Consider the following 25,362-nt stretch of genomic DNA (forward strand, 5'->3'; position numbering starts at 1 on the left):
GATCTCTGACATAAAATGAGACAGGTTATGAAGTTCTACTAGACACTTCATCCTTAAATTTGTTGCCACACCACTGCAAATGTAACCCTAATTTCCTAGTATATAACATGATTCGGAGGTTAATTCTCCATCCAGCACTCTCTATTCCAATTTCCAGCTATTCAAGAATTGTTTAATGTTATTCTAAATAGTTCAGCTTAGAAAATGTGCTCTTACTCAGTTGTCTTATAAAGATGTCATAAAGGATAACTGACAATCAAAGTAGACTCATAAATATTAAATGAAGTAGTAATAAAATCTCTACTAATACCATTTGAAATTAAAGATCTAGCCTTTAATGATAATAACTTTTATACTCTTCTTTTTACTCCTTCTAGGATGAATTTAATGTTATATATTTCAAGTAAAAGGAAGGATCCTTTGTTGGACTCTCAGGTTTTAATGTAAGAAATTATCCAAAAGCTCAGATTGACCTACATACAATGCAACCTCAACTTGAGAAATAATTTTGAGGGTGACCAATTTGTTCAAGTTTTCCTGGGACTTCTCGATTTTTAGCACCAAGAGTCCCGTGTCTGTGGAAACCCTGTGGTGTTTGGCAAAACCTGCAAGGCTGGTTATTCCAGAGGTAACACTCAAACATATGGTCCCTTAGGCTGTTTAAACATTTATGCTTTGAATATTCCACAAAAACAAATAAATTGGCTGTGTTGTTGTTGCTAGAAAATAATGTGTCTCTTAGCAGAAACAATAACTTTCAAAGAATATATTTAAATGTGTATCATTAGGAAGACGGGTGATGTGTTGAATGCTTACCAAGTTCCAGATGGTATACTAGGGACTAATTCTTTTTTGAAACCATATTATGAGACTTTTACCTTACAGAGGTTTTAAGGTTCTGATGACCTTAAAAGAGCTAAATCTTTCCAACTGGAATAGAAAAACGATCTTTTTTCCAAACTTGATCTATTATATCTTTTGTGTGCATATACCCTAAAATCTCTACATTGCCATGGAGTGGGCATGAAAAACAGACTAAAACTTCTTACTTCTTGAAGGAATGAGATAGGAAACATCAAGGCTAGCTGGAGAAACAAGCAAATCTCATATCAAGTTCTGTATAACTTTCTTTTCCCTTACTGTATAACCTGCTTACTCATCAATTTTAGAAAATTCTTAAGATTATGACTGGAAAACAGTCATGCTCAACATTCTGGATTAAAAGAATTATTTAAAAAAAGAGTGTTTTGAGGACTGTATCAAAAGATAAGATTTTTAATCTGATCTTTTCCTTAGAAGGGGAAAAATACAACTATTGTTGCTTATTGAAGATTCTTTCATGTTCGAGTCCTTCTGAGAAAGCATTCTGTATTTCTGATTCTACTAATAATACAACTGAGCAGCTTTATCCACACTAAATGTTTCTATAGTTTTACCACTATCCTTTCTCCAATGATGGGTGATGTTTAAGACGTTGGTGATGATTTGACATGCTAAAAACTGTAACCAGTAACAGTGGAATGACTACAATCACTGACAAGGCCACGATACACTGGTTCTTCAAGTAGAAAGGGGTACAGGTAATTACCATTCCCTTCAGTCACATTTATGCATATGAGCAGTAGTAAAAGTATTTCATTCTTTTGCAAATGCAAAGTGTAATATTCCCTGATTCCACCAATTTTCCTCTGGCATTACTAGTCAAATATATATGTTCACAAAAGACTCATATCTCTAAGATCAGGTTCACTGAGGTTTGGTGTTAATACTGATATTTCTCCCATCAAATCAATGTATGAGTTTTAACATAAGGCTGACTTAACTTGAATTATCATCAGCTAACAGGAAGTGCAAGAGCATCATGTTTATAAACAATTAAAAAATGAAAAATTATTCCTAAGAAAGAAAAATGATATTCAAGTCTGAATTTTGCCTTGCATTCCCCAGGCAAGAGAAAGTAAGGCATTAAAAAAATGCCCTTGAACCTCTTATTTTAAAATAGTTTTAATAAGTTATCTAAGTATAAGGAAATTAATCATAAGAACTACTGACAAACAATGGACACGACTGAAGGACTCGTTCTGCGATCAGAAAAGTGGTGGCTAGGCTGTAAAACAAATGAGGACATTTTAACATGTTCACCTGTTTTAGTTCATTTCTTACAGATTACATCCAGAATGGACACAGAATCCTTCTGGTTCAAGCTCAACATAAAGCCATCCTGAATTTTCAGAAAATAATAGGAACACTATGAGAGTCATCATGTAATTCATATTTGAAGCAATTTGCTTTCTCATCTTGCCTAGACACCCTGCACTGGTTTTTATTACCTTTCTCTTTCAATTCGTGCTGTTCCCATTATGAGAGCTAGCACACATCTAACTTTTTCATTTGGTATGGAGCCCAACACGTAAACACATTTGTCCCATCTACACATGAGTGTTGCAGATTTTGCTTGAGGCAAGTGAAAACCCAGAGGGCAAGGAGTCAACTTGTCAAAACATATTTTTTCTTCTTAATGTGTAAATAAAGTTTATCTAAATAGGGCTTGAGGTCCAGAAAAAGGTACTGGACTCTCTCGCCTTAATCAAATTGCCTATGCTCCCTACTCTTAGTCTTCTAGTGTTTCTTTGGTCTTTATAAAGCAGGGGATTTGATGATAAGAGAACGAGAAAAGAAGGAACAGAGGGGAAGGTAAAAAAAGAGGAAAGGGAAGAGAAGGACCATTTCCTTCCTCTGTTCATCTTTATACAATTTATATATTGTGATATATTTAAGAAATGATAATATTTGCCTGGCATCCCAGGCTAAATAAACGAGGCTGCTCACACAATAAGGTGGCAGGATCAAGGACACCGGCTACCTCAAGAGCTAAGGGGTCTGACATCTCTTCACAGACAGTAAACTTTGGAGATCCTCTGCTCTAGAGCTCCAAATTCTACACAATTTAGAAAGATAAAAGAAATATAAAACACCACGGAATCAAGTGTAATTGAAATGGTTATCTGATTGTGGGGATCAGAAACAAATATAAGTAGAGAGTTTAATGGATGCCAGCTGGTTATTTAGGCAAATTCACATGAAGAAACTTAGACATGAAAGCAATAATCATCATCACAAGAAACATGTGAAGCTGCTTTTCCCATTTTTTTTTTTAAAGACCCATGATACCAAAATGCTGCTACTGCTACTGCTAAGTCGCTTCAGTCATGTCCGACTCTGTGCGACCCCATAGACGGCAGCCCACCAGGCTCCGGTGTCCCTGGGATTCTCCAGGCAAGAATACTGGAGTGGGTTGCCATTTCCTTCTCCAGTGCCTGAAAGGGAAAAGTGAAATTGAAGTCGCTCAGTCGTCCGACTCTTAGCGACCCCATGGACTATAGCCTACCAGGCTCCTCCGTCCATGGGATTTTCCAGGCAAGAGTACTGGAGTGGGGTGCCATTGCCTTCTCCGGATACCAAAATAGTTGAATAGAATCCACATTCTTATAATTAAATGTTTGGTCATCCACTGCAACAGGCGCTGTCAAAAGTCATTCATTGATCATGACGATTGAGAAACTTCTGCAGAGGGATTTTGCTGATAGATGATGTAAGCATCATCTAAGGGCAGAACAGAAATTTCCATCCAGAATTCTCTTATATCAAAACAAATATCATATCTTTTACTAAAGCTATGGTTTAAAAAATTCTTTAATCCAAAGAATGCTTTCATTTCACACAGCCTTACATAAAAACATAAAACAGATAAAAATGGAACTGCTCTGTGTGAGGATGTGTGTAGGGGGATGGAAGTGGAGGGCAGTAAGTTCCCCATCTCATCAACAACCTCCAGTGCCTCTTGGAAGATATCCCTAGGACACCTTGGAACACACTTTGAGAAACAATTGCATTGAATCATGAAACAATGTAATTTACATCTACTTACAAACTAATTTCCAGTAAAAACAGGATTTAAAATAGAAAAATATGTCACATCACATCATGTCACATTTCTTATTTTATTTGTGCACTCGTTTTATCTTCCTTACTGGGTCTTTAAGGGCAGAGGAAAGAAGGATGAGAGTTTAATAAAAAGGAGAGAATGATAAATAAAATTAAGCCTAGAGTCAACAGTGATATATTAAAGGTAGGTTTCTATACTAAAGGTAGAATATTGCTTCTCATCATACTTTTCTAGGGGAAAAAAATTGTTAAAGATGTGGACCAATTTGCTGCTAAGGATTGCTTCAACTGTAACATTTCCCAGCAACAAAACCAAGTCTGCCTTCCAATAACTTGGGGCACCGCTTATGTTAATACATAACATGTTATCTTGAAAATGTAGCTTGAGCAAACAGCTTTTATGGTTTCTAAATTAGGACATACTGAATGATACATATAAGTATTCCTCTAAAGTCTCTAACACTTTTTCAGTCCAATTCTATTTTTTACCTTATAAATTCATATGCAGAAGAAGAAATCAACCCCCATAACAGACAAAGATATGTATCACAGAGACTGTTAGTCAGGCAAAAAGATAACGTCAGGCCACCTGATAGACCCTTATCTTTAACTTGTCCTAGATGAATACTATGACTCCTTTAAAAAGTATATTATCAGCACTCTTGACAAATAGCTAGTAATGTTTGCTAACTTCTGACTTAAATGTAAGTCGGTAGTATAGGTTTTCCACAAAGTTATATTCTGCTCTTGATGAACTTGCCTCATATCTTTAATGGACCTAAAGGAAATACATGGTCAAGTTTACTTTCACTTTTCTGGATGTATACCATTCTCCTAGCAAGGCCATTCAAGTAAGTCAAGATGTAAAGATTGTTCAACTCAGGCTCGTGTGTATCTACCTTCATTGTTTCCTGAGAGCAGACTTACAAAATGGTAACCTTACTTCACAGTCCTATTTTCCACACTTAGTCACAGAACATAAAGACAATCTTTCCACATTGTATGGACCAATACAAGCAGTCTAGCTGAATTCTAACTAATTTAGAATGGCAGAAAGACATGAAAGAATAAAATAAAACAGAAAATGAGCTAGGGCAATAAAAGTTGAAAGAGGTGGTATGAGGATACCAAATATTGAAATCACATATTTTAAATGGCATTTTATAAAAGATACAAGTAACACTCTGTCCTTCTAACATGAAGATGATCATGCTGATCTAATATCAATCAGTTTTTAACAGTACTTGGTTACTTTTGCCATCAATGAGCACAGATCTACAATGAATCATACATGTTATTGTCTAGTGACTTCTTGTGACCACTGGTATACAGCAGCAAAATAGTTGGCAGAAATTAATTCAATATCTGGGAAAAGAAAACTAATTAGCTCAAGCAGGCCTTAAACTAACAGCCTTGGGGCCCCCATCATCTCAGTCAATGGCAACTCGATTCTTACCAACTACTTAGGTCAAAAGCCCTAGGATTTTTCCTTGAATCTTCTCCTGTTTCTTATATCCATTCTCTTATTTTAGCAAAATTCTATCCATACTACCTTCAAAAGATTAGAAAGAACTATATTAGAAGTTATAGCTTTTATTGATCACAAATGGTCATATATTGGCAATTTCATATAGTTCAGACTGACATATGCAGGTATTTAATCATTTTTCACAGCCTCTATTAATACAACCCTAGTCAAAGCCACCATTATCTCTAATATCTGCATTATTTCAATAACTTCCTATCTGGTCTCCCTGCTTCCAACATGCCACACTGATCAGTCTGTTATTAACACAGCAGTAAGAGTGATTTTGGCAATACCTAGGTAAGAGCCTAGGTATGTGGATGTGAGAGTTGGACCATAAAAAAGGCTGAGCGCCAAAGAATTGATGCTTTTGAACTGTGGTGTTGGAGAAGACTCTTGAGAGTCCCTTGGACTGCAAGGAGATCCAACCAGTCCATCCTAAAGGAAATCAGTCCTGAAATTTCACTAGAAGGACTGAGGCTGAAGCTGAAGCTCCAATACTTTGGCCACCTGATGTGAAGAACTGACTCACTGGAGAAGACCCTGATGCTGGGAAAGATTGAAGGCAGGAGGAAAAGGGAACGACAGAGGATGAGATGGTTGGATTGCATCACCGACTCGATGACATATGAGTTTGAGCAAGCTTCAGGAGTTGGTGATGGACAGGGAAGCCTGGCGTGCTGCAGTTCATGGGGTCACAAAGAGTCGGACATGACTGAGTGACTGAACTGAACTGAGATAAGAGCATGTCTTTTTTCTTGCAAAAGCATCTCATCTTTCTTGTAATGAAAGCTCAGGTCCTTATTTGGGCTTCCCTGGTGGTTCAGCAGTAAAAGAATCTGCCTGCCAAGCAGGAGATGGAATGGAAATGGCAACCCATTCCAATATTCTTGCCTGGGAAATTCCATGGACAGCGGAGCCTGATGGACTGCAGTGCATAGGGTCGCAAAGAGTCAGACACGACTTAGCGACTAAACAACAACAGGTCCTTATTACGACCCATGAGGTGCTACATCATTTGGGTGTACAACTCCCTCCCTCAGGGAGGCACTCTGAAATCACTAATTTTCCTGGAACACACCAGGCATACTTTTGCCTCAGGGCCTTTGCACTTGCTTTTGCCTCTGCCTGGAATGCTCCTTCTCCATATATATGAATGACTTACTTCATTTAGATCCTTATTTCAAAGTCACCATGTCAAGGAAGCCTTCCTTGGCTACTCTATCTCTAATGCTGACATACCCTCAACTCCTTTCTTGCTTTCTTTTTCCCATGGCAATAATCATCAACTGACACACTCTACAATTGAAAAAAAAAAATTTTTTTTCTTGTTCCTTCTTACTAGAATATAAGTTCTAGAAAGGCAGAAATTTTGATCTGTTCTGGGTGCTATGGAGTCCCTAGAGCCTATAACAGTGTCTAGCACATTAGCAGGCACTCAATAACTTGTTCCTGAATGAATGAATGGGTCTTAAAACTTAAGCTGGTGTGTGCTCAGTTGCTTAGACGTGTCTGACTCTTTGAAACCCCTTGGACCATAGTCTGCCTGCTTCTCAGTCCATGGGATTTTTCAGGCAATACTAGAGTAAGTTGCCCTTTATTTCTGCAGGGGATCTTCTCGACCCAGGAATGGAACTCGTGTCTACTGCACTGGCAGGCGGATTCTTTACCATTGAGCCATCTGGGAAGCCGGCTTAAGCTGATCAGTTAGTTAACTCACCCGTTATTCTGTTCTTCAAAACCCATTCATGCTGAGTCTTTGCAGGAAATTTTGTCCTTTTGCATATTCAGAGTAAGGAAATCTCATTTGACTCATGAGTTGTTAAGGGTTACTCTAGGAAGGCACAAGACAAAGCAATATACAGATTTCTCTCAATTTCTCAAAACCAGTCTGATAATTTATTTTCCTTTCCTTTCCTTCCCTTTCGCTTTTTCACTCCAGGAAGGTCATGATTGATTGTCCAGCAGCTTTCTTGTAATGTCAAGATTAGAATTGGCAGAGAAGAAATAGGTTTGTGAAGTCACCATGCCTTGGGTCCTAAAACTGTTTCCTGGGTTTCTTCACCCAAATAGTTCTCACAAAGACTCAAAGAGATCCTTCACAAGAGGAGATGAAATCTTAGCCAGATTATCCACAGTTTTGTGTTACTGCACTGTCATCTATGAAAGTGGTTGAAAACTGACCAGGAGTTACACATAGCACCTTCTTGGGAGACATAAGAAAAGTTGCCGGGAAACATTCTGGTGGCTGTAAAGAGATTCAGAGAAATATTGTTCTTGAAATGTTATTTATAAAGCATTTTCTATAGCAACACTGGCAAAACAAACCATTTAAAAAGTGTAATTACAATTCCTTCAGGTTCTTCTATGACAAAGTTACCTTATTGCTAAAGCTCATGTGACATTAGAAAATATTACCTTTGGCAGGCGCTTCATTATCATTTAAGCCATGAGAATACATCAATGAAAACTGGGTCTAAAAAAAGTAAAATTGGGCAAGCCACTGATAAAAACGTTCAATCAAAATCTGCTAGCAGATGCTTTTTTACACGTAAGACCTGTAGGTGGTATAGAAGTGAGGGCAAAGTGGAGAATAACAAGCAAAGCAAAGGGGGTAGGATCTGAGGATTAGAGCAGCTGGCCACTTCAGATATGAGGGATCTTAATAAACACAGTGAGGAAAATTTACAAAAAAAATAAACACAGTGTTGCAAGATTTCTGATCTGGAAGTGAGTCAAGGTTTATCTGTAAGATGAGAATCGGTTAAGCAGTAAAGAAATCCTCTTTCATTTAATTGCGAAGGTATATGGCTTAGGCCTAGGTTATTCTATTTTTTTCAGCCTTGCTTCAGTTTTTTTTTTCTTTTTCATCATTGCTAATATGCATGTCTAGTTAATTAGTGTTTATACAGTAGTGACACCATTTGAAAATGTTTCCTTTTAATGTCAAAAACTTACTGGAAAGTAGATGACAATATTATCTCTGGGAGAACCTATATGATCTGCCGTTCAAGCCACCTGAGGTACAAATACTACCCTAATGCCAGCCTGCTGAATGGCAGGTGTAAAAATACTAGGTAGAAACAACCAATCTCTAAACAAGATTTAGTCATGCCAATCTAGTCCTTGGTTATACTTCCTTACAGTGAATAGCCCTGTGTGCTAATGAAACTTATACAACTCATGCTTAGTCTATTCTCTGTTCAGACCAAAATTGAAATCTATAAAAGCTTAGTAAATATTAAGAAAAAATAACAGAAAACCTTTACATGGCTTCGTAATCTTTCCAGGCAAAATCGATTGTTTATGATTCACATTTAATTATAGTCCTTTCCCAATCAACTGACCATGCAATTCTCATAAAAGATTACTATCATTCTTTCACAGAAGGGATTCCCTTCCTGACAAAGGGCTGGTTTGCCAAATAAAATGGAAGGACTAAATCTGAAAGGCAGGCGAATAATACTAGTTTTTGCAAAAATGTTCTTTTCACTTTCTTTAGTCTCTATAGTCAGCTATGACTATACCTCCTTTTTTTTAATTGAAATATAGTTGATTTACAATGTGTTAGTTTCAGGTGTATAGCAAAGTGACTCAGTCATATTCTTTTCCATTATAGGCTATTACAAAATATTGAGTAAGCTCTATGTGCTATACAGTAGGTCCTTGCTAGTCATCTATTTTATTTATAGTAGTGCATATATGTTAATCCCAAACTTCTGATTTATTCATCCTCCCCTTTCCCCTTTGGTAACCATGAGTTTATTTTCTATGTTGTGGGCCTATTTCTGTTTTGTATATAAGTTCCTTTGCATCACTTTTTTAAGATTCCACATATAAGTGAGAGCATATGATATTTAACTTTCTCTGTGTAGCTTACTTCACTTAGATTTCTGTCTTATAGGAATAAACTTCTAGCTTCCCATGGCAAGGGGTCTGTAACTGGCAAAATCATTCTGATGATTTAATATTGGCTTTTTCTTCATGTCTGCCCCCTCACAGTAAGGCTCCACTAAAAAATCTGACTTATACATTTAATAAAAACTTCTTCCTGAGGTGCTCAAGTCTCTGAGGGGGCTAGCCTCAGTGGACATTTCCAACCTTATTTTGTACTATATCTCATCCATAATCCATTATCTATCTAATCATCCAACTGAATTTAACAATCTATGCAACCCCATGGACTGTAGCCCACCGGGTTTTTCTGTCCATGGAATCTGTAGGCAAGACTACTGGAGTGGGTTGCCATTCCCTTCTCCAGGGGATCTTCCTGACCCAGGGATCAATCTCAGGTCTCCTGCATTGCAGGCAGTTTCTTTATCATCTGAGCCACCAGGGAAACTCAGTGCTGTCATAGCTTCAGGTGAACAGTGAATGGACTCAGCCATACATATATATGTATCCATCCTTCTTCAAACCTCCCTCCCATGCCAGCTCCCACATAACACTAAGCAGAGTTCCATGAGCTATACAGTAAGTCCTTCTTGGTTATCCATTTTAAATATAGCAATGTGTACAAGACCATCCCAAACTCCCTAATTATTCCTTCCCCCCAGCAACCATAAGTTCATTTTCTAAGTCTGGGGGTCACTTGTTGGCCTTTCTCAACCATTTCTTTGGTTGGGAAAGAAAGTATTCCACTTCAGATACATAGCTTAAAGTCAATTTCTTTGTGGTAGAGGATCAAGTTTCAAAGCAAAGTGTTGACATATCACAGGTGCTTCCAGGAAGCTATGTTGATAAGTACAGAAGTACCCATGGGGATATAGATTTGTTACTGAGGTCCTCCAAAAAAACAAGGCAGTGTCCTAACCCTCCAGGTGAAAGGGAATCAGAGAATGTATATGCATGTGGAGGAGGGTGAGATTGTTAAAATGACATCAGGGGAGTGGAGAAAGATATTCTTCCAGGATACTTGGTCTGGACTCTTTTTTTCTCCCTCCAGATTAAATCCAACATCTTGGTAATTCTAAGTTCAGATCAGGGATGAGGAAAGCCCAGTGTTTTCACACATCCCATTAAATGAGACTAGAGATTCTAGAAATATTATATGAATGCTGATGATAGGTGTGTATGAAAGAGAGTAGTGGAACAGCAAGAGGTGAATTTTCCCAGTCTGGTGACAGCTTACAGTCAGGGGGCAGCAAGCCTATCACTCCTGACCACTACTTCTCCCCACCACCAATGGCCCTCTCCTCTCATTCAACTTGGAACCAACAGAGTTATGCTGAATTCTGCTGTCTGTACTTCTGCTCTCACTTCCTACAGCATGGTGCATCCTTGGCTAAGTCGAGTACTTCTTCTAGCCTGAGAAAGAAAGAAACAGAGAGAAGGAGAGGGAAGGAGAGGAGGAGCCAGTCTGTACCTGATTAGAGATGCCTTCAATGGCACTTGGCTAGCATACTGTAAACTAATTACATCAGGTTTCCTGAAGCTTTTTTATGTATGTTCTGTTCATCCTTGTTCAGTTTTCTTTATAGACAGACCTCTCTGGGACATTTTCAACTTGAAAATGTCATTGGGCATGAGGTTGTTAAAAGCAGCTCCAGGTGAGAAAAACACTATCCAGCACAACTGGCTTATCTGCCCTCGTGACAGCTCCCTGCCTCATTGCCTCCCACTCCTTGACTATTTTCTTGGCCTGGGATCTCTCAGCTCTGAGTCTTGGCTATGGCATTAGACACTGCTTCAGCTCAGCCTAGATGAGATATGCTTATTGACTTCAGAAGTTCTCTCCCTTACTGCATATTAATTTCCCCTGGTCTTCAAGTTGTTCTTCTATCAAGGTATGTTCAGCTACACAGTATTGCCTACTTTGCTATTTCTCCTTGAAAGTGCACACTATTTAAAAACAAACACAAAATAAAAATAACACTAGGTCTTTTCTTATAATGAAACAACAATACACACTAATCGGTACATTAAAAAAATATAATCCTACTCTGTTGGTAGCAAACTACTCACTTTATAACATCGCAATGACTAGTGCAGCACATAGAATGTAATTTCTGAAAAGACAGCTTCCTTTCAGTGTTTATATGCAACAGCATCCTTTATTAAAAAGGAAACAGCTATAATAAACACAAATCATAGTGAGAGCAGGAATCATGCTAGCAACAAACCCATCAAAATGGAATCAAACATCATGAGAGGAACACCATCAGAGAGATATGTACAAGTGCTTTTCCCATATGGGAGTCTCTGCAACTTCAATTTGAAACTATGGAACTAGGGCAACTGTTGCAATATATCTATGCAGGTTTTTCTCAGTGTTATTCTGTTCTTAGTAATGGTTCACAGAGGGTTTTAGGCTGTTAACGGGAGAGTCTTTCATGATCACAGTTTCGCTGCAGTTCCATGTTTTTCATATTGCTGTTATAAGTACTCAAGTTCAGCAACAGTGATTTATTTTCTGATCAACTAATTCTATTGTTAAACACCTGGAGGATGTTTTAAGTAACTTTCACTGCAAATATGTTTACAAACTGATAATCCTTGAACAGGGGTTATGGCATGTTGGTGTAAATGGGTCACATGTTCCAAAAGCAACAGCTTTCTAATTACCAATAATCGGGCTTGCATTCATGCACAGCTTTATAATGTTCTGAAGTCCTAGGTATAATATAATCCATACTGTTTAGATAGTAGCTAAAAGTATTCTATTCTTTCTTATATCCAATGACTGCATATTGTCAATGCTTTTTAAAATAATTCTATTTGATTTTTTTCCCTTCTCCTAAACATTTCAGTGGGAATTCCCTATAAGCAGGAAGCTTTGCCAATAAGGTCTATAGGCATTTAAGGTATGGTGTATTAAGAAATTTCAACAGTTTTGTCCTTTGTCCATTTCACCTCCATCTTGTGCATACAAGAATAAATAGCTAGACCACCTTTACCCAAACAAAGCACCATGCTTGAGATGTTAAAAGGTATTAAACACACACACACACACACACACACACAGAGCTAAATAAGTTGGGAAACATTTCATATCATAGCTCCTCTTTGAAATTTACAACAAAAGTAACATATTAAATCAGGAACAATTATGCAGTAAATAGACTTGTGGATCTTTGTTTAACACAGCATATTCACAACTTATTTGTCACAGACAACTCCCTTGACTACCATGACCAAACTTTTCTTTTTGTAAATTTATTTTCACATCCTATGGAACAATATTCTGTGCAAAAGTTTGGGAACACTAACTCCAACAAATAAATAATTTCAATATATCAAAATAACATATCTCAAGCTTCTTTTTTTAGAATGCTAGTTTATCAAGACTCTTATGTACCATTTTCTGAATAGTATTGGACTAAGAAACAGAGGACAAGATGTGGAATTTGCAACCCTTTCTATATGTCTTATAATATATGTAAGCTACACTTGGGTGTCTCCTGTTGGTAACAAAAACAAGATGATGTAGCCTTCTGGTGTTCAGATGAATTTGAAAAGCAAAAGCAATTGGGAAACAGACCATAACCCATTAGATGACAAAGCAAATTATTTCTCATTACTGATCAAATACACTAAGTAACCAGAATAAAAACCAATAAGGGCATAAACCTTCTATATCTGTGTGTGTGTGTTAGTCACTCAGTTGTGTTCGACTCTTTGCGACCGCATGGACTGCAGCTCGCCAGGCTCCTCTGTCCATAGAATTCTCCAGCGAAGAATACTGGAAAAACCAACACCTTAACCAAGCAAGTCTTCCTTTCATCATTGGGATAGGCAATGTATAGGGGACAGTTAGGTGTATGAGTCAATGCATAACTCCCTAGAATCATTTTAATGGTAGATTTCAAGGTGAGCATATGCCTTGGAAATCAGAGCTGTATGCAGGGGATGTATAAGAAAAAGAGATTTGTTTTTTCTCACCCAGTTTCACTGACTCCATAGAAGAGGAAGAAACTGAGTTTCCTGTACTTTTACAAAAGGTTGAATCGGCACTAATACTAATATACTGACTAGGAAATACAGTTCTCTCTGCGGTCCTTTGTTGCTCTACTGACCTCAACAAATCAGATAAGCAAATATTACTCAAAGGGCCAATTCACTTTGAGATAAAGGACTTGTGCAAGAATGTCTATCAGCTGTCCCTATATGGGGAACAGGTAACTCATGACTGGCACTGGTCAAGTCAGCTTCTGGTAATGAAGGTTTTCTCAGAAAATGAATTGCATCTCTTTTATTTCATCATTTTTTTCCTACAAATCTATGGGTTTGAAATCTGTTTAGGACTTAACAACATCTCAGAAGAAACTGTAGTGTAACTTCAATTTTACTAACATACATTGTGCTTATTCCCTTAAACAACCACTTAAGGCTGAATCAGAGGTGGGGAGTAAATGATAAAGAACAATTAGGTAGTCCTTCGCAGGTCTCATGATCTTGCTCTAACATGTTTTGAATACTCTGCTGTTCTTGGTTGTTAGAAAAATGTTTTCATTTCAAGATAAAACTTAGAACATAACATATTTGAGGACACCCCAGGTAACAAATATTTTATTTAAATGTTTAAACTCTTCATAGAGGGCATGACTCATGTCTTATGGCCGTCTGAACACCATGAGGATGACAAATATATGTATGAAATTCATGTAAAAGCTACTAATTATTAAACTTCCATAACTGTTACATTGTCAATAAATATGGAGTAATTCTTCTGACTTTCTTTAGAAATAAGCTAATTACCAGCTACTAGTATAGTCAGTCATTTTGGACTTGGTGGGGTCCTTGTAAAGTTGGGAAACCTCACTGAATTATTCTTTCTCTATATATAATTTTACATATACTTATTATAGTTGTGTATTTGCTATTGATAGTATGATCTATTTCAAAAAAATATTATCTTTTTGGCAGTAACAACAAAAGATCTGAGTCTTCACAATTATCAATCACAAATCTGTTACAAAATGTGAATGGGTACATCACTATTGAAAACATCTATTATTCTCTACTTTATGAGCCATTAATCACCCAAAGAAACTAGATCACTGTATATACAATATAGAGAGCTTCATACTCTAAGAACAACAACATATAATTTATTCCATGAATATCTACAGGGAAATTCTGCCATTTTAAAGTCTTTTGGGTATCAGGAAACCTCCAAAATCAATTCATAATCAATTCAAAATCAAGTTCCTAAGAATAGCAAAAATATGATATCTCTGTAAACCACACAGAATTGCAAATTACCTATTCAATATTAACCTAATGTTTGTCAGTCTTTCAACATACAATTGGGAATAGAATTCTTACATCACTTATATCTATAGTTACGTCTTCCTGTTCTACTCTCAAGTATAGTTCTCAAGCTTTTATTGTTCTAAAATAAATAGGTCCAATAAAATAATCTTCACTAGTATTTGAACAAACAGAATTTACATGACATTTTCAGTTGAAGTATAATTTACTCTTGATATTTGATTTTGAATATATTATACATGTATGACACAGAGAATAAATTCACTACAAATGGTATTTATTATGAAGCTTTGATGAAAGTACCTTAATTGAAATTTTGAAAGTCTGTTTACTTTAGTCACTATGGTTACATCATCTCCAATGTATATGCATAATTCTAATTGAAATAAAAATATTTTGCTTTAGAGTGACATTTGGCACCCTGTTTATAATATCCACTCTGAACACTGTTGTCAGGTTATTTAAATGAGAAGAGTACCAGGCTATCTTCATGATGGGTATCTGAGGTGCAAGACCTTCTTTTGCCATCAACAAATGGTGTGACCTTGGGCAAATCACCCAAATCTCACAGTATTTCAAAATTGGTAGGGGTTGTACTCAGTGATGTTAACAGTTCCTGAAATTCAAATCTTTGATATAGATCTTCTTAAAGTATTTTTCCATCAGTAAATTTCTAAAAGGTAAATCTCAAGCTATATAACTTGTAACTCAGGATCCTGACTTTTCCTTCTAGTCTTTTCTACCAGCACTCTCCAAAAAGTAACACTTTATCCAGATGGGTTGATGGTAGTCCTGATTGGAAACTTCTTCATGCATATGTGCTAAGTCACTTCAGTCATGTCTGACTTTTGCGATGCTATGGATTGTAGCCTGCTAGGCTTCTCTGTCCTAGGATTCTCCAGGGAAGAATACCGGAGTGGGTTGCCATTTCCTGCTCTAGGGAACTTCTTGATATTTAAGCCCAAATTGCTATCTTTTCATGTGTCTCCCTTGTCACCTCAAAATATAATAGTATTAATAATACTAATATCAACATTATTATTATTAATGCTAATGATAATTCAAGACTCCCAGCCTAATTCAGTTCAAGGACTTATCAATAATAATGACCATTATTACTTTTCATTATGGGACACTATACGCACATCTATGCTATCCTTTTTATCTGTCTCATTTAGTCTTCACAGCTAGCTACTACTTTCCTTTTTAAAAAATCCTTTTCTGTTCTACCTCAAAAATGTGGTGAACTTCTCAAGAGAAGCAGGCCAGCAAATTAACATTCTTTGTAGTTTGTGTGACACGTACAAACCCAGAAAGAGGAAAGAAAACAACTGAGAAGTCCTTAATAGTAAATGTGAAAATAACATACATCAGATCTGTAACTTCATATATTGTTTAATAACAAATTCTATATCTGAGGCTGCCTAAAGATGAATTTCTACATTTCTGACTTAAACAAATGAGTTTTGCAAACATGATTTCTTAAATCTTATCATTTCAATTTCATTTTCTTAAATGTAATTAGATAACCTATGTCACATGTAGCATATAATAGATTCATTTCCATATTAAAAAAAATAAGGAAACCATAATAAAACTGTTGACTATTTCCTGTTATCAATAATGTCAGGTATCCCATTCAATCCATGTGTCTATTTTATCAATTATATAAAATTCATTTATATCATGTTCATTATTTACTCAAACTTCAACTACTTACTAAATTCCAAATGCCTAGCTCAGGTTATGGGGGTAAAATTAATGTAATTATGATAACAACCAGAAAGAGTCAAGAAATACAGCATTAGTTATAATTGAAGAAACATGCTTTAAGTCCTCAAAACCATAAACAGAATTATACACTGCTTGTGATTTTGGATTAACACTTGCTCTTGACCCCTGAGACAACCATGACTGTGCAAATGTGTGCTGTTTTTGCTTGTCCAGAAGATTCACTGATAAACCTGCTAATTCTGACATCAAACTCAACACCTTAGTATCCCAATATTAAGAGGTAGAGGGGACTGTGGTGTACACATAAAGACTTTTTCCAAAGTCATGAAATGTACAAAAGAATCAGAAATAGGCCTTGCTTGTCACAATAAAAACTTGATCAAATTCCACCCCACATTTTGTAAGATGGGTACAAAATAGTAGTACTAGTAATAGTAATGCTTCAGTGGAAAAAGTCACTCCAATAGTAATATTTGGCACCTGTGCACTTATCAAAACCACTTACAACCATAGCCATTTTCACTCATACTCTGCTTTAGTCCAACAACACTAGGGAAAAAATACAGTGCACTACAAATCACTGAAATAAACTGGCAAACTAGTTTGGGGAATTGCATGTGTAGGATACTTTCACTGACTAGCTCATGTTTGCCAATAGTGCTATTTTTATGAATAAAAATCTACGGGAAAATTGACAAAAACATGGTACTGACAGGTGGTTAGGACCCCTGTTTCTCACACAAGAAAGAAGATAATCTTACAGTCTCTACTGCCATTGTTATATTGTTTTGCACTCTTAAAACCAACAACTCTGCAGGATCAAGAATTTGATATAAGCTGCTAAATACAGGTCTCAACTTGGATATGCTTTTTAAGAAAATTATTTCCCCAAAGGCCATCTTTTAGTTCTGTTTTTTTCTTATGATTTGTTGCTTCTGTAATTTCTACATGTCAGAGTTGGTTAGCTCATGGTGCTAATGAGGCCAAGGTCATGAGTTTGACTGCTGTAGCAGTCAGTTAGCTTTCTAAAAAGAGAGAGAGAAAAAAAAAGATTCTGTATCCAGTACCTATAACTACAGCCAGCCAGGGTACAAATTCACATCTTTGGTAAAAAGAGGAACCAGAGAAGGTATAGATGGGGCTATAAAGACATCCCAGAGCACATGTGAGCACATGTCTTAATGAGTCAAGTTTCTTCCTCATATTCAAATCCCATAAGGTTCACATAAACTTTGGGGAATTATGCTGTAAAACCACTATTATTCCAATTATACATTGGAAACATTTTCAAAAGAAATCGACAACACATGCTTATACGTGAGAGTATTTTAAAGATCTCAGAGGGAAAACAAGTAATATAGATGATGATTATTATATGGTCTGAAAGTTTATGTACACAGGATGATGTACAAAATGGGTAATTACAAAATCTCATACATAAGAAAATAAATTTGACAACTTCAACCTTAGATAAATCAATACTTAAAGATAATAGTGTTTTGGCAAGTGATTAAGTTTGTTTATAGCATAGGATTAGTGAAGGAGAAGAGGAAAAATTCCTTTAAATACTAGTGAGTTTGAAGCCATTCCATTTTCCTTTGAGCTAGGGACAGTTAAATGTACCTAGCCATGCTTTGGGATAATTTATCTCAGGCTGGTATATGAAATGGACTGCAAGGAGGGAGAATCTGGGGAAGGTGGTCAGACTACTACTGCAGTAGTCTTGACAAGAGGTAGTGACAGCTTGGAGTAAGGTATAAAAGAAAGGGACTAGATGTAACTAAGTAAGAGGTTGAAGGCAGTGACTATGAATCTGGATTACAGAGCCAGATTACATGAGTTTGAATCCCAGCTCTTCAATATCTGAGTGTTTTGACCGAAAGAAGCTATCGAATTTCTCTGTACGTGGTTGGTCCAACTGTAAAATACAAGTCATAACAACTCAATTCATAGAACCCTTCTGAGGATGAAAGAATAAGTACTCGGCACTGTGCCTGGTTCATGGTAAGTGCTAAACAACTGTTAATAGTAGTAATAATAATAATAATCATAAAAGTTATTCTAATTAAATGGATGTGGAAGGCAAGTGAGAGAGGAGGCAAGAACACCACTAGAGACTGAACCTATAGAACTAAGAAGGCTGTTGGTAACATTAAAAGGAAGGTTTCAGAAGGGGGGGAACTAGTATTCATTACACTAAGTTTCGGGTGTGGGGATATATGTATCTAAGTTAAAATATGCAGTTACACTTTAAAGCTTAGGACTGGTGTAGGGTAGGGGGGAAGGGGAGATTTAAGCCTAACAACACTGTACAGAGAAGGATTGATAGAAGATTGGAGAAGACTGCTAAAGGATGATGGGGAAAGAAAGGAAGAGAGGGAAATTATAAAAGAGGTTAAGTTTTTCACACCTAAAGGCAAGACTCACTATATTAATGGCATAAAATAAAATATAAATGTAATGTCATATACTTGGAACTCCATAAACATTAGGGAAAATTTTCACTTATTAAAAAAAAAAAAAAAACAACTCTCAAATTTATAATCCAGTGCTATGACCTACAAATTTTCTACAGAAAGTATAATGATGATAGTGTATAAGAAAGAGCTTCAAGGTTCAATAGAGTGTGATATATCTAAATTGTTATGTTAATTACTATTGATTTCCTGTGGTTGCTCAACATTTGTATAATTATCTATACAAAATAAAAGAAGAAAAACTAGTGTTCCATCTGTAACTAATATATTCATACACAACTTGAATAACTCAAAGAAAAATATAATTTTGAAAAAACTCAGCAAAACTCCATAGAAATCATCTCTCAGATTCCAATCATCTTCAGATTCCAATAAAACGGTTGCAAAATGTTATTCAATTTAGACATATGTCACTTCTTCTAAGTCTCAGTTTACTCACCCATAAGTTAAAACCAATAGACTAGGATATTTCTAACTTACTTTCCATTTATAATAAGTAATTTAGAAAAGGCAGAGGAACCAGAGGTGAAATTGCCAACATCTGTTGGATCACAGAAAAAGCAAGAGAGTTCCAGAAAAACATCTACTTCTGCTTTATTGATTTCGCCAAAGCCTTTGACTGTGTGGATCAAAACAAACTGTGGAAAATTCTTCAAGAGATGGGAATACCAGACCATCTTACCTGACTCCTGAGAAATCTGTATGCAGGTCAAGAAGCAACAGTTAGAACCAGACATGAACCACAGACTGGTTCCAAATTGGGAAAGGAGTACATCAAGGCTGTAAGTTGTCATCCTGTTTATTTAACTTATATGCAGAGTACATCATGTGAAATGCTGGGCTGGATGAAGCACAAGCTGGAATCAAGATTGCTGACAGAAATATCAATAATCTCAGATATGCAGACAACACCACCCTTATGGCAGAAAGCAAAGAGTAACTAAAGAGCCTCTTGATTAAAGTGAAAGAGGAGAGTGAAAAATCTGACTTAAATCTCAGCATTCAAAAAATGAAGATCATGGCATCCAGTCCCATCACTTCATGGCAAATAGATGGGGAAACAATGGAAACAGAGAGACTTTATTTTCTCGGGATCCAAAATCACTGCAGATGGTGACTGCAGCCATGAAATTAAAAGACACTTGCTCCTTGGAATTAAAGCTATGACCAAGCTAGACAGCGTATTAAAAATTAGAGACATTACTTTGCTGACAAAGGTTCGTCTAATCAATGCTATGGTTTTTCCAGTAGTCATGTATGGATGTGAGAGTTGGACTGTAAAGAAAGCTGAGAGCTGAAGAATTGATGCTTTTGAACTGTGGTGTTGGAGAAGACTCTTGAGAGTCCCTTGGACAACGAGGAGATCAAACCAGTCAATCCTAAAGGAAATCAGTCCTGAAAATTCTTTGGAATGACTGATGCTAAAGCTGAAGCTCCAATACTTTGGCCACTTGATGCAAAGACCTGACTCACTGGAGATGACCCTGATGCTGGGAAAGATTGAAGGTAGGAGGAGAAGGGGACGAAAGAGGATGAGATGGCTGGATGGCATCACTGACTCAATGGACATGAGTTCGAGCAAGCCCTGGGAGCTGATGATGGACAGGGAAGCCTGGCGTTCTGCAGTCCATGGGGTCGCAAAGAGTCTGACATGACTGAGCCACTGAACTGAATAGCGATATTATACAACCTACAGAGTAGTAGATTGATTGGCCTAAGTCATTTGTAGGTTCAAACATGCATTTAACTCTCCTGTTACCAGTCTTACCTTTCATTTAATTACTTATCTGACTTGTCAGCTACTTCCTGCTTTAAGAAACTTGAATGAGTTAAGTCTCCCAAACTATTGCTCAGCCACTTAAACGTTCCTTTGCGCTGCTGCTTCTTCTTTTGCATAAATTTCCAAATAGTTATTATTTTGTTTTGTAAGGATTTATGTCCTGAATACTTCCAAATGTATTTGAAGTAATAATTTAACATAAGACAATTAAATAAAATGTGAAAATAGCATTGTCAAGGATAGAAACAGTAGACAGCATCTCGAGGCAGTTGAGAGATTGGATGAGCTATTTTTGAAAAGTGGCTGCTGTGTTTTTGAATATGTTTCCTGAGAGCCAAGCTAAAGAAGGGTATATGGAACATTTTTTTAATGTCTGAGTAAAAGAAAACAGGCATCTTTGTGCAAAAAAATCTTGCTGGCATAAAACTAAAAAATCCATCATGTGGATATTTATATGAGCAGCTTTGAAAATACTTTGGACAGTGATTTTACCTACAGTTTAGTGCACTTCACCAAAAAAGTGCAAGTGGACAAAAAGATGCTTTATAAATTGCTTTCGTTAATTAGTTCTTAATAACAAAAGTAGCATTATGAGTAGAGTAAAAATATTGGTAGTGTAATGTCAAAAGGGCTGATTTGAATCCCTTATACATCATCCACTAGTCACCTAAGTTTTGGTAAATCACTTAATTGTTTCTTATCTATACACCAAGGATAACAATATATACCTTGCCTGATAATCAGATGGTTGAATAATCAAATGACAATACTGTATATGAAAGTGTTTAAGTGCTATACTAATGGAAGCTATTACTAGTATCATCACTACTATTATCATAACAAGAATTAAAAATCACAGAAAAAAATATGGAGATTCTCACACCAGTTTTCATAAAAGCCACTGGTAGTACCTGGTATCTCAGCTCAACAATCCATTTGTCTACCTAGCGATTAGAACAATTTTTATAACAAGCCTTAAGTCATTCCCTTGCCTAAATCTTTTCTGTCTCCCATTACCTGCAGAATATAACTAAAGTCAGGGCCAGCTGTGTGGGAAGGGATCTGGGCAGCAACATAGGGGCCCATGTTTAGAAGGTTTCTGTGTTTGGTTTAATGCTTTCCTGCCACCATCTTAAAATTTTTAATGATTGAAGAAGAGAGGTCCCACATTGTTACTTCGTACTGCCCTCACAAATTATGTATTTGGTCCTAATCAAATCCCTTGAAATGAGATCCAAAGTCCTTCAGAATACAGCTCATAATTACCTCTCCAGCTCTTCTGAGGCTGCTTCACACTAAACAACCATTAGATCCCCCCAGTGTCTCATCCTCTTTCAATCTCCTTTGTCTTAGCTCAGAATCTTCTTGCCCTTCTTCCTTTTTATCACGATAATATGAGTACAGAGCAAATGGGTCTCCTTTAAAATCTTCAAATACAGTTTTACTCCTGGAATCCTGTTGCATTTTGCAATGACATTTGAGGCAAGTGGGGAATTATTAAGCTCTGATAATCCATGAATGTGATGGTTTTTCATCACATTAGAAAAAGAAAATACTGCTAAATGAAGAAAAATAAAAGTGGAAGAGATGAGGTAAAGAATTGGACTGTTGTTTTTACTGCCTCAACCTCATGCTGAGCAGAGTGTTCTGAGTGGCACTGGTCAAAGAATAAGAATTATCACCATGGTTCTCAGAGCTACAACTCTCAGAGATTCTGATTTAATTGGTCTGCGATGGTGCCCAGGCATCTGTATTTTATAAGACTTCCCCAGATGCTTCTAATGTGTATCCAGGGCTGAGAACCACTGAGTTACAAGAACTTTAAAGAGCAATAAGTTAAATGAGATGTAGCAGCTCAAGGTGTTGAGGTATAAATAAGCCAACTAATTACCAGAGCAGGACTGCTGGGGAAGCCTATTAAATGGACAATGTAAATGAAGACATAACAGACCACTGTTTAAAGCAAATCTCATAAAATTTAGAGACATTACTGCATATGTTTTGCTTTATCTTGAATATTTCTGAGTTCCTGAACAAACTAACAATGTCCATATATGTTGAAAGGCAAGTGGTGTTTCAACACCTGGGAAGATTATAGACAACTAGCACATCATTATGGACATGTCACATTTTAGCATCAATTTAAAAAGCAAGATTTTACATTTGTTCTAAATGCTCATATTTTTCTCTCAACAATCCTGTATTTGGCTGGTAGGGTCCATAATTCATGTGAACAAAAAATAATGTTTACCTACAAAATAACCATGAGAGCACCAGTACTCTGGACAAAAAAGAATAGGGATGCTTGGAAATTAATCTTGGAAGAATTCTTCAAAAAAAAAAAATCAGTTAACCAAAAAGATGCAATTATAAAGCAGTTGTAACTGACCAGAGATAAATGACAGGTCAAGTATGTGGGGGTGCTAAGTAACCAAGAAGGATAGAAGAGGAGATGAACCAGTTTCAACTGGTCGGCTTTCCAATGCTACAGGGAAGTACTCCTAGAGTGAAAGATTTTTTTAAAAAGAGACAGAAACGGTTTATAGGGAAAAAGCATGGTATGGTGGAAAGAACACAGGCTTTGAAGTCACATAGATCTGGGTTCAATTTCTGGCATGGTCAATTACGAACTAGCCATGGAATCTTGGGCAAAGTGCTTAAACTCTATGAATCTCAGTTTTTCTCATTTGAAAAAAGGGATTAATTGGTAAAACTTTAATAATTATTGAACCTGAATGACAGGTAGACAGGGACTCATCGTATCATTTTCTCTACTTTTGTGTATGCTTATTTTCCATAAAAACAAGTTAAAAATAACACATATCTTGTTGAACTAGGGTATAAATTAGGAATAAATGTGAAGAGCCCAATACATTGTAGACATGTAACTTAAAAAATGTTTTTTTCCTAACATATCTTTCATTTTCTTAGCTTTCCATTCTCATCCTTGTTTCTTACAGGCACATTGTTCAACTATAACATGACCCACTACTGTTCCATTGATACAATCTACAGAAAATTCAACCTTCATTCAATTCAAACCTCATGCTTATGAGGTCTTCAGTGCCTAGCTCACAGACTCATCATCCTCTAAAGTAAATCCTACCAGAACATTGTGCATCATTATACTAGCTCTCCTCTGTCTCACTGCCACACATTGGTACTTTGCCATTACCTAGATGACAAATAAATGCTTATTCCACCTCATCAGTCTTAAACTCCAGATCCCCCTCTATGACAAGAGTCTCAAGGTCTTTCACCCTCACATACTATTACGCTCCACAGCATCCATTTTTTAATTTCATGGAGAAGTTTCCTTATTAACTCCACATATGTGATGTGACTACCCAGAACTACACCGCTCTTGAAATCTCCAGGTACAACACCCCATTCTGTGATCCGTCATTATCACAGCCTTTAAGTCCTCTCATTCCCAGTGTACCTGCTCTGCATGTGCAGAAATCCTTTTATGTAAGCCATCTATTAGTTGACTCCTGGCCTCCCTTCCTTTATCACCCAGCATGGCCCCATGGCTTGTCACCTAAACTGTAATCCCTTGCCGTGTCAATTTCCCTCCATCGTTTTGCTTCTTCATCTGCCAGAAAGCTCTGATTTTGGACCAATACTACAAGTACTATCTCTGCTCGTAAATCCATAATTCCAACCTCAACCAAGCCCTCAGCATTATCTATGAGCCATTTTGTTTGAATGTGGTTAGCATTTCCTCCTACGCTGCACAGCTAATATCCTAGACCCGTCATCTTTCTAATGTCTGATAACTAGACTCTCTCAGTCACACAGAGAATTTAAGTCTGTAAGTCTTCCTCTCCAAAGACAAGGAGATGTTCATCTTTCTAAAGGTATAACTGGCTTACTTAAACATCTTTTTACAGAAGTCAGACACCAACTTCAAAACAGTAGAGCTTATTCTGCAGTCTAAATATGGTGTCATTTACACTCTGATTGTGGTAATCTGCCTGTTTGTGGTGACAAATGAAAGCACCAGACACCACAAAGTACAGAAATACCTTACAGTCTCATAAAGCCTACTGACATATGAAGAAGCCCAGGTGTGAAAATGACAACAAAAATACACCACCTGTGTAACTAGATATTAAAATTGAACTTCTCATACTCGACTGCCATGTCAGTATCAGATAAACATTTGATAGAAAAATATCTTTAGGCCGATTCCCGTGTGTAGAATTTTCAGAAGTACAAAAGGTTAGCAGAGTGGAGGAGGACAGGATTTATAAAGGGATTCTCTGGAGAAAGCTCTTGTCACGATATGAGACACCTGCCAGGGAGGTGTTTGTATATGGAGATGCTCTATCCTTCAACTCAAGCTTAGTGAAGGGGGCTTCTGTTAGACTATTCAGAACATATATGTGATCTATGAAGTTGGGGACACAGAAGAGGGGTACCTGACTCATTCTCAAGAAGCTCAAGTGACTGGGCCAGTGGCATAGACAGATGGATTTTGATCCCTGCACTTACTGAGTTTTTCAGGACAAAGACCTGCATGAGTGTTTTCGATGGACTAGAAATGAGTCTGGTTGGGGAGAGAGATGATCTGGAGCTTCAATTTAAGTCCTATACAAAACAAATAGCTGCAAGGGGGGCAGTATGCTGACAGGGAATCCTTGTTATAATGTGTGTGGCCTGGAGCTCTGAGAAAAGTGGGGCAA

General features: G+C 36.9%; 1 protein-coding gene across 11 annotated transcripts in view; it reads right to left on the minus strand.

Moving 5' to 3' along the window:
• DIAPH2 (diaphanous related formin 2) overlaps window positions 1–25,362 on the minus strand; it is a 952,992-nt gene that overhangs the window by 269,732 nt on the left and 657,898 nt on the right. The window contains exons 25-26 of one of the 11 annotated variants that reach the window (XM_081565325.1): window positions 20,759–20,892; window positions 12,445–13,085 (exon numbers count right to left, since the gene is read on the minus strand). The exons of the other annotated variants lie outside the window; for them this stretch is intronic. Coding sequence (XP_081421451.1) covers window positions 13,070–13,085; window positions 20,759–20,892 — 150 coding nt within the window. The 3' untranslated portion in view covers window positions 12,445–13,069. Of the gene's footprint in view, window positions 1–12,444; window positions 13,086–20,758; window positions 20,893–25,362 lie in introns of those variants that run through there. 11 annotated transcript variants of the gene reach the window in all.

This window comes from Giraffa tippelskirchi, chromosome X, assembly GCF_054371585.1.
Source record: "Giraffa tippelskirchi isolate mGirTip1 chromosome X, T2T-mGirTip1v1.2.pri, whole genome shotgun sequence".
Taxonomy (NCBI): domain Eukaryota; kingdom Metazoa; phylum Chordata; class Mammalia; order Artiodactyla; family Giraffidae; genus Giraffa; species Giraffa tippelskirchi.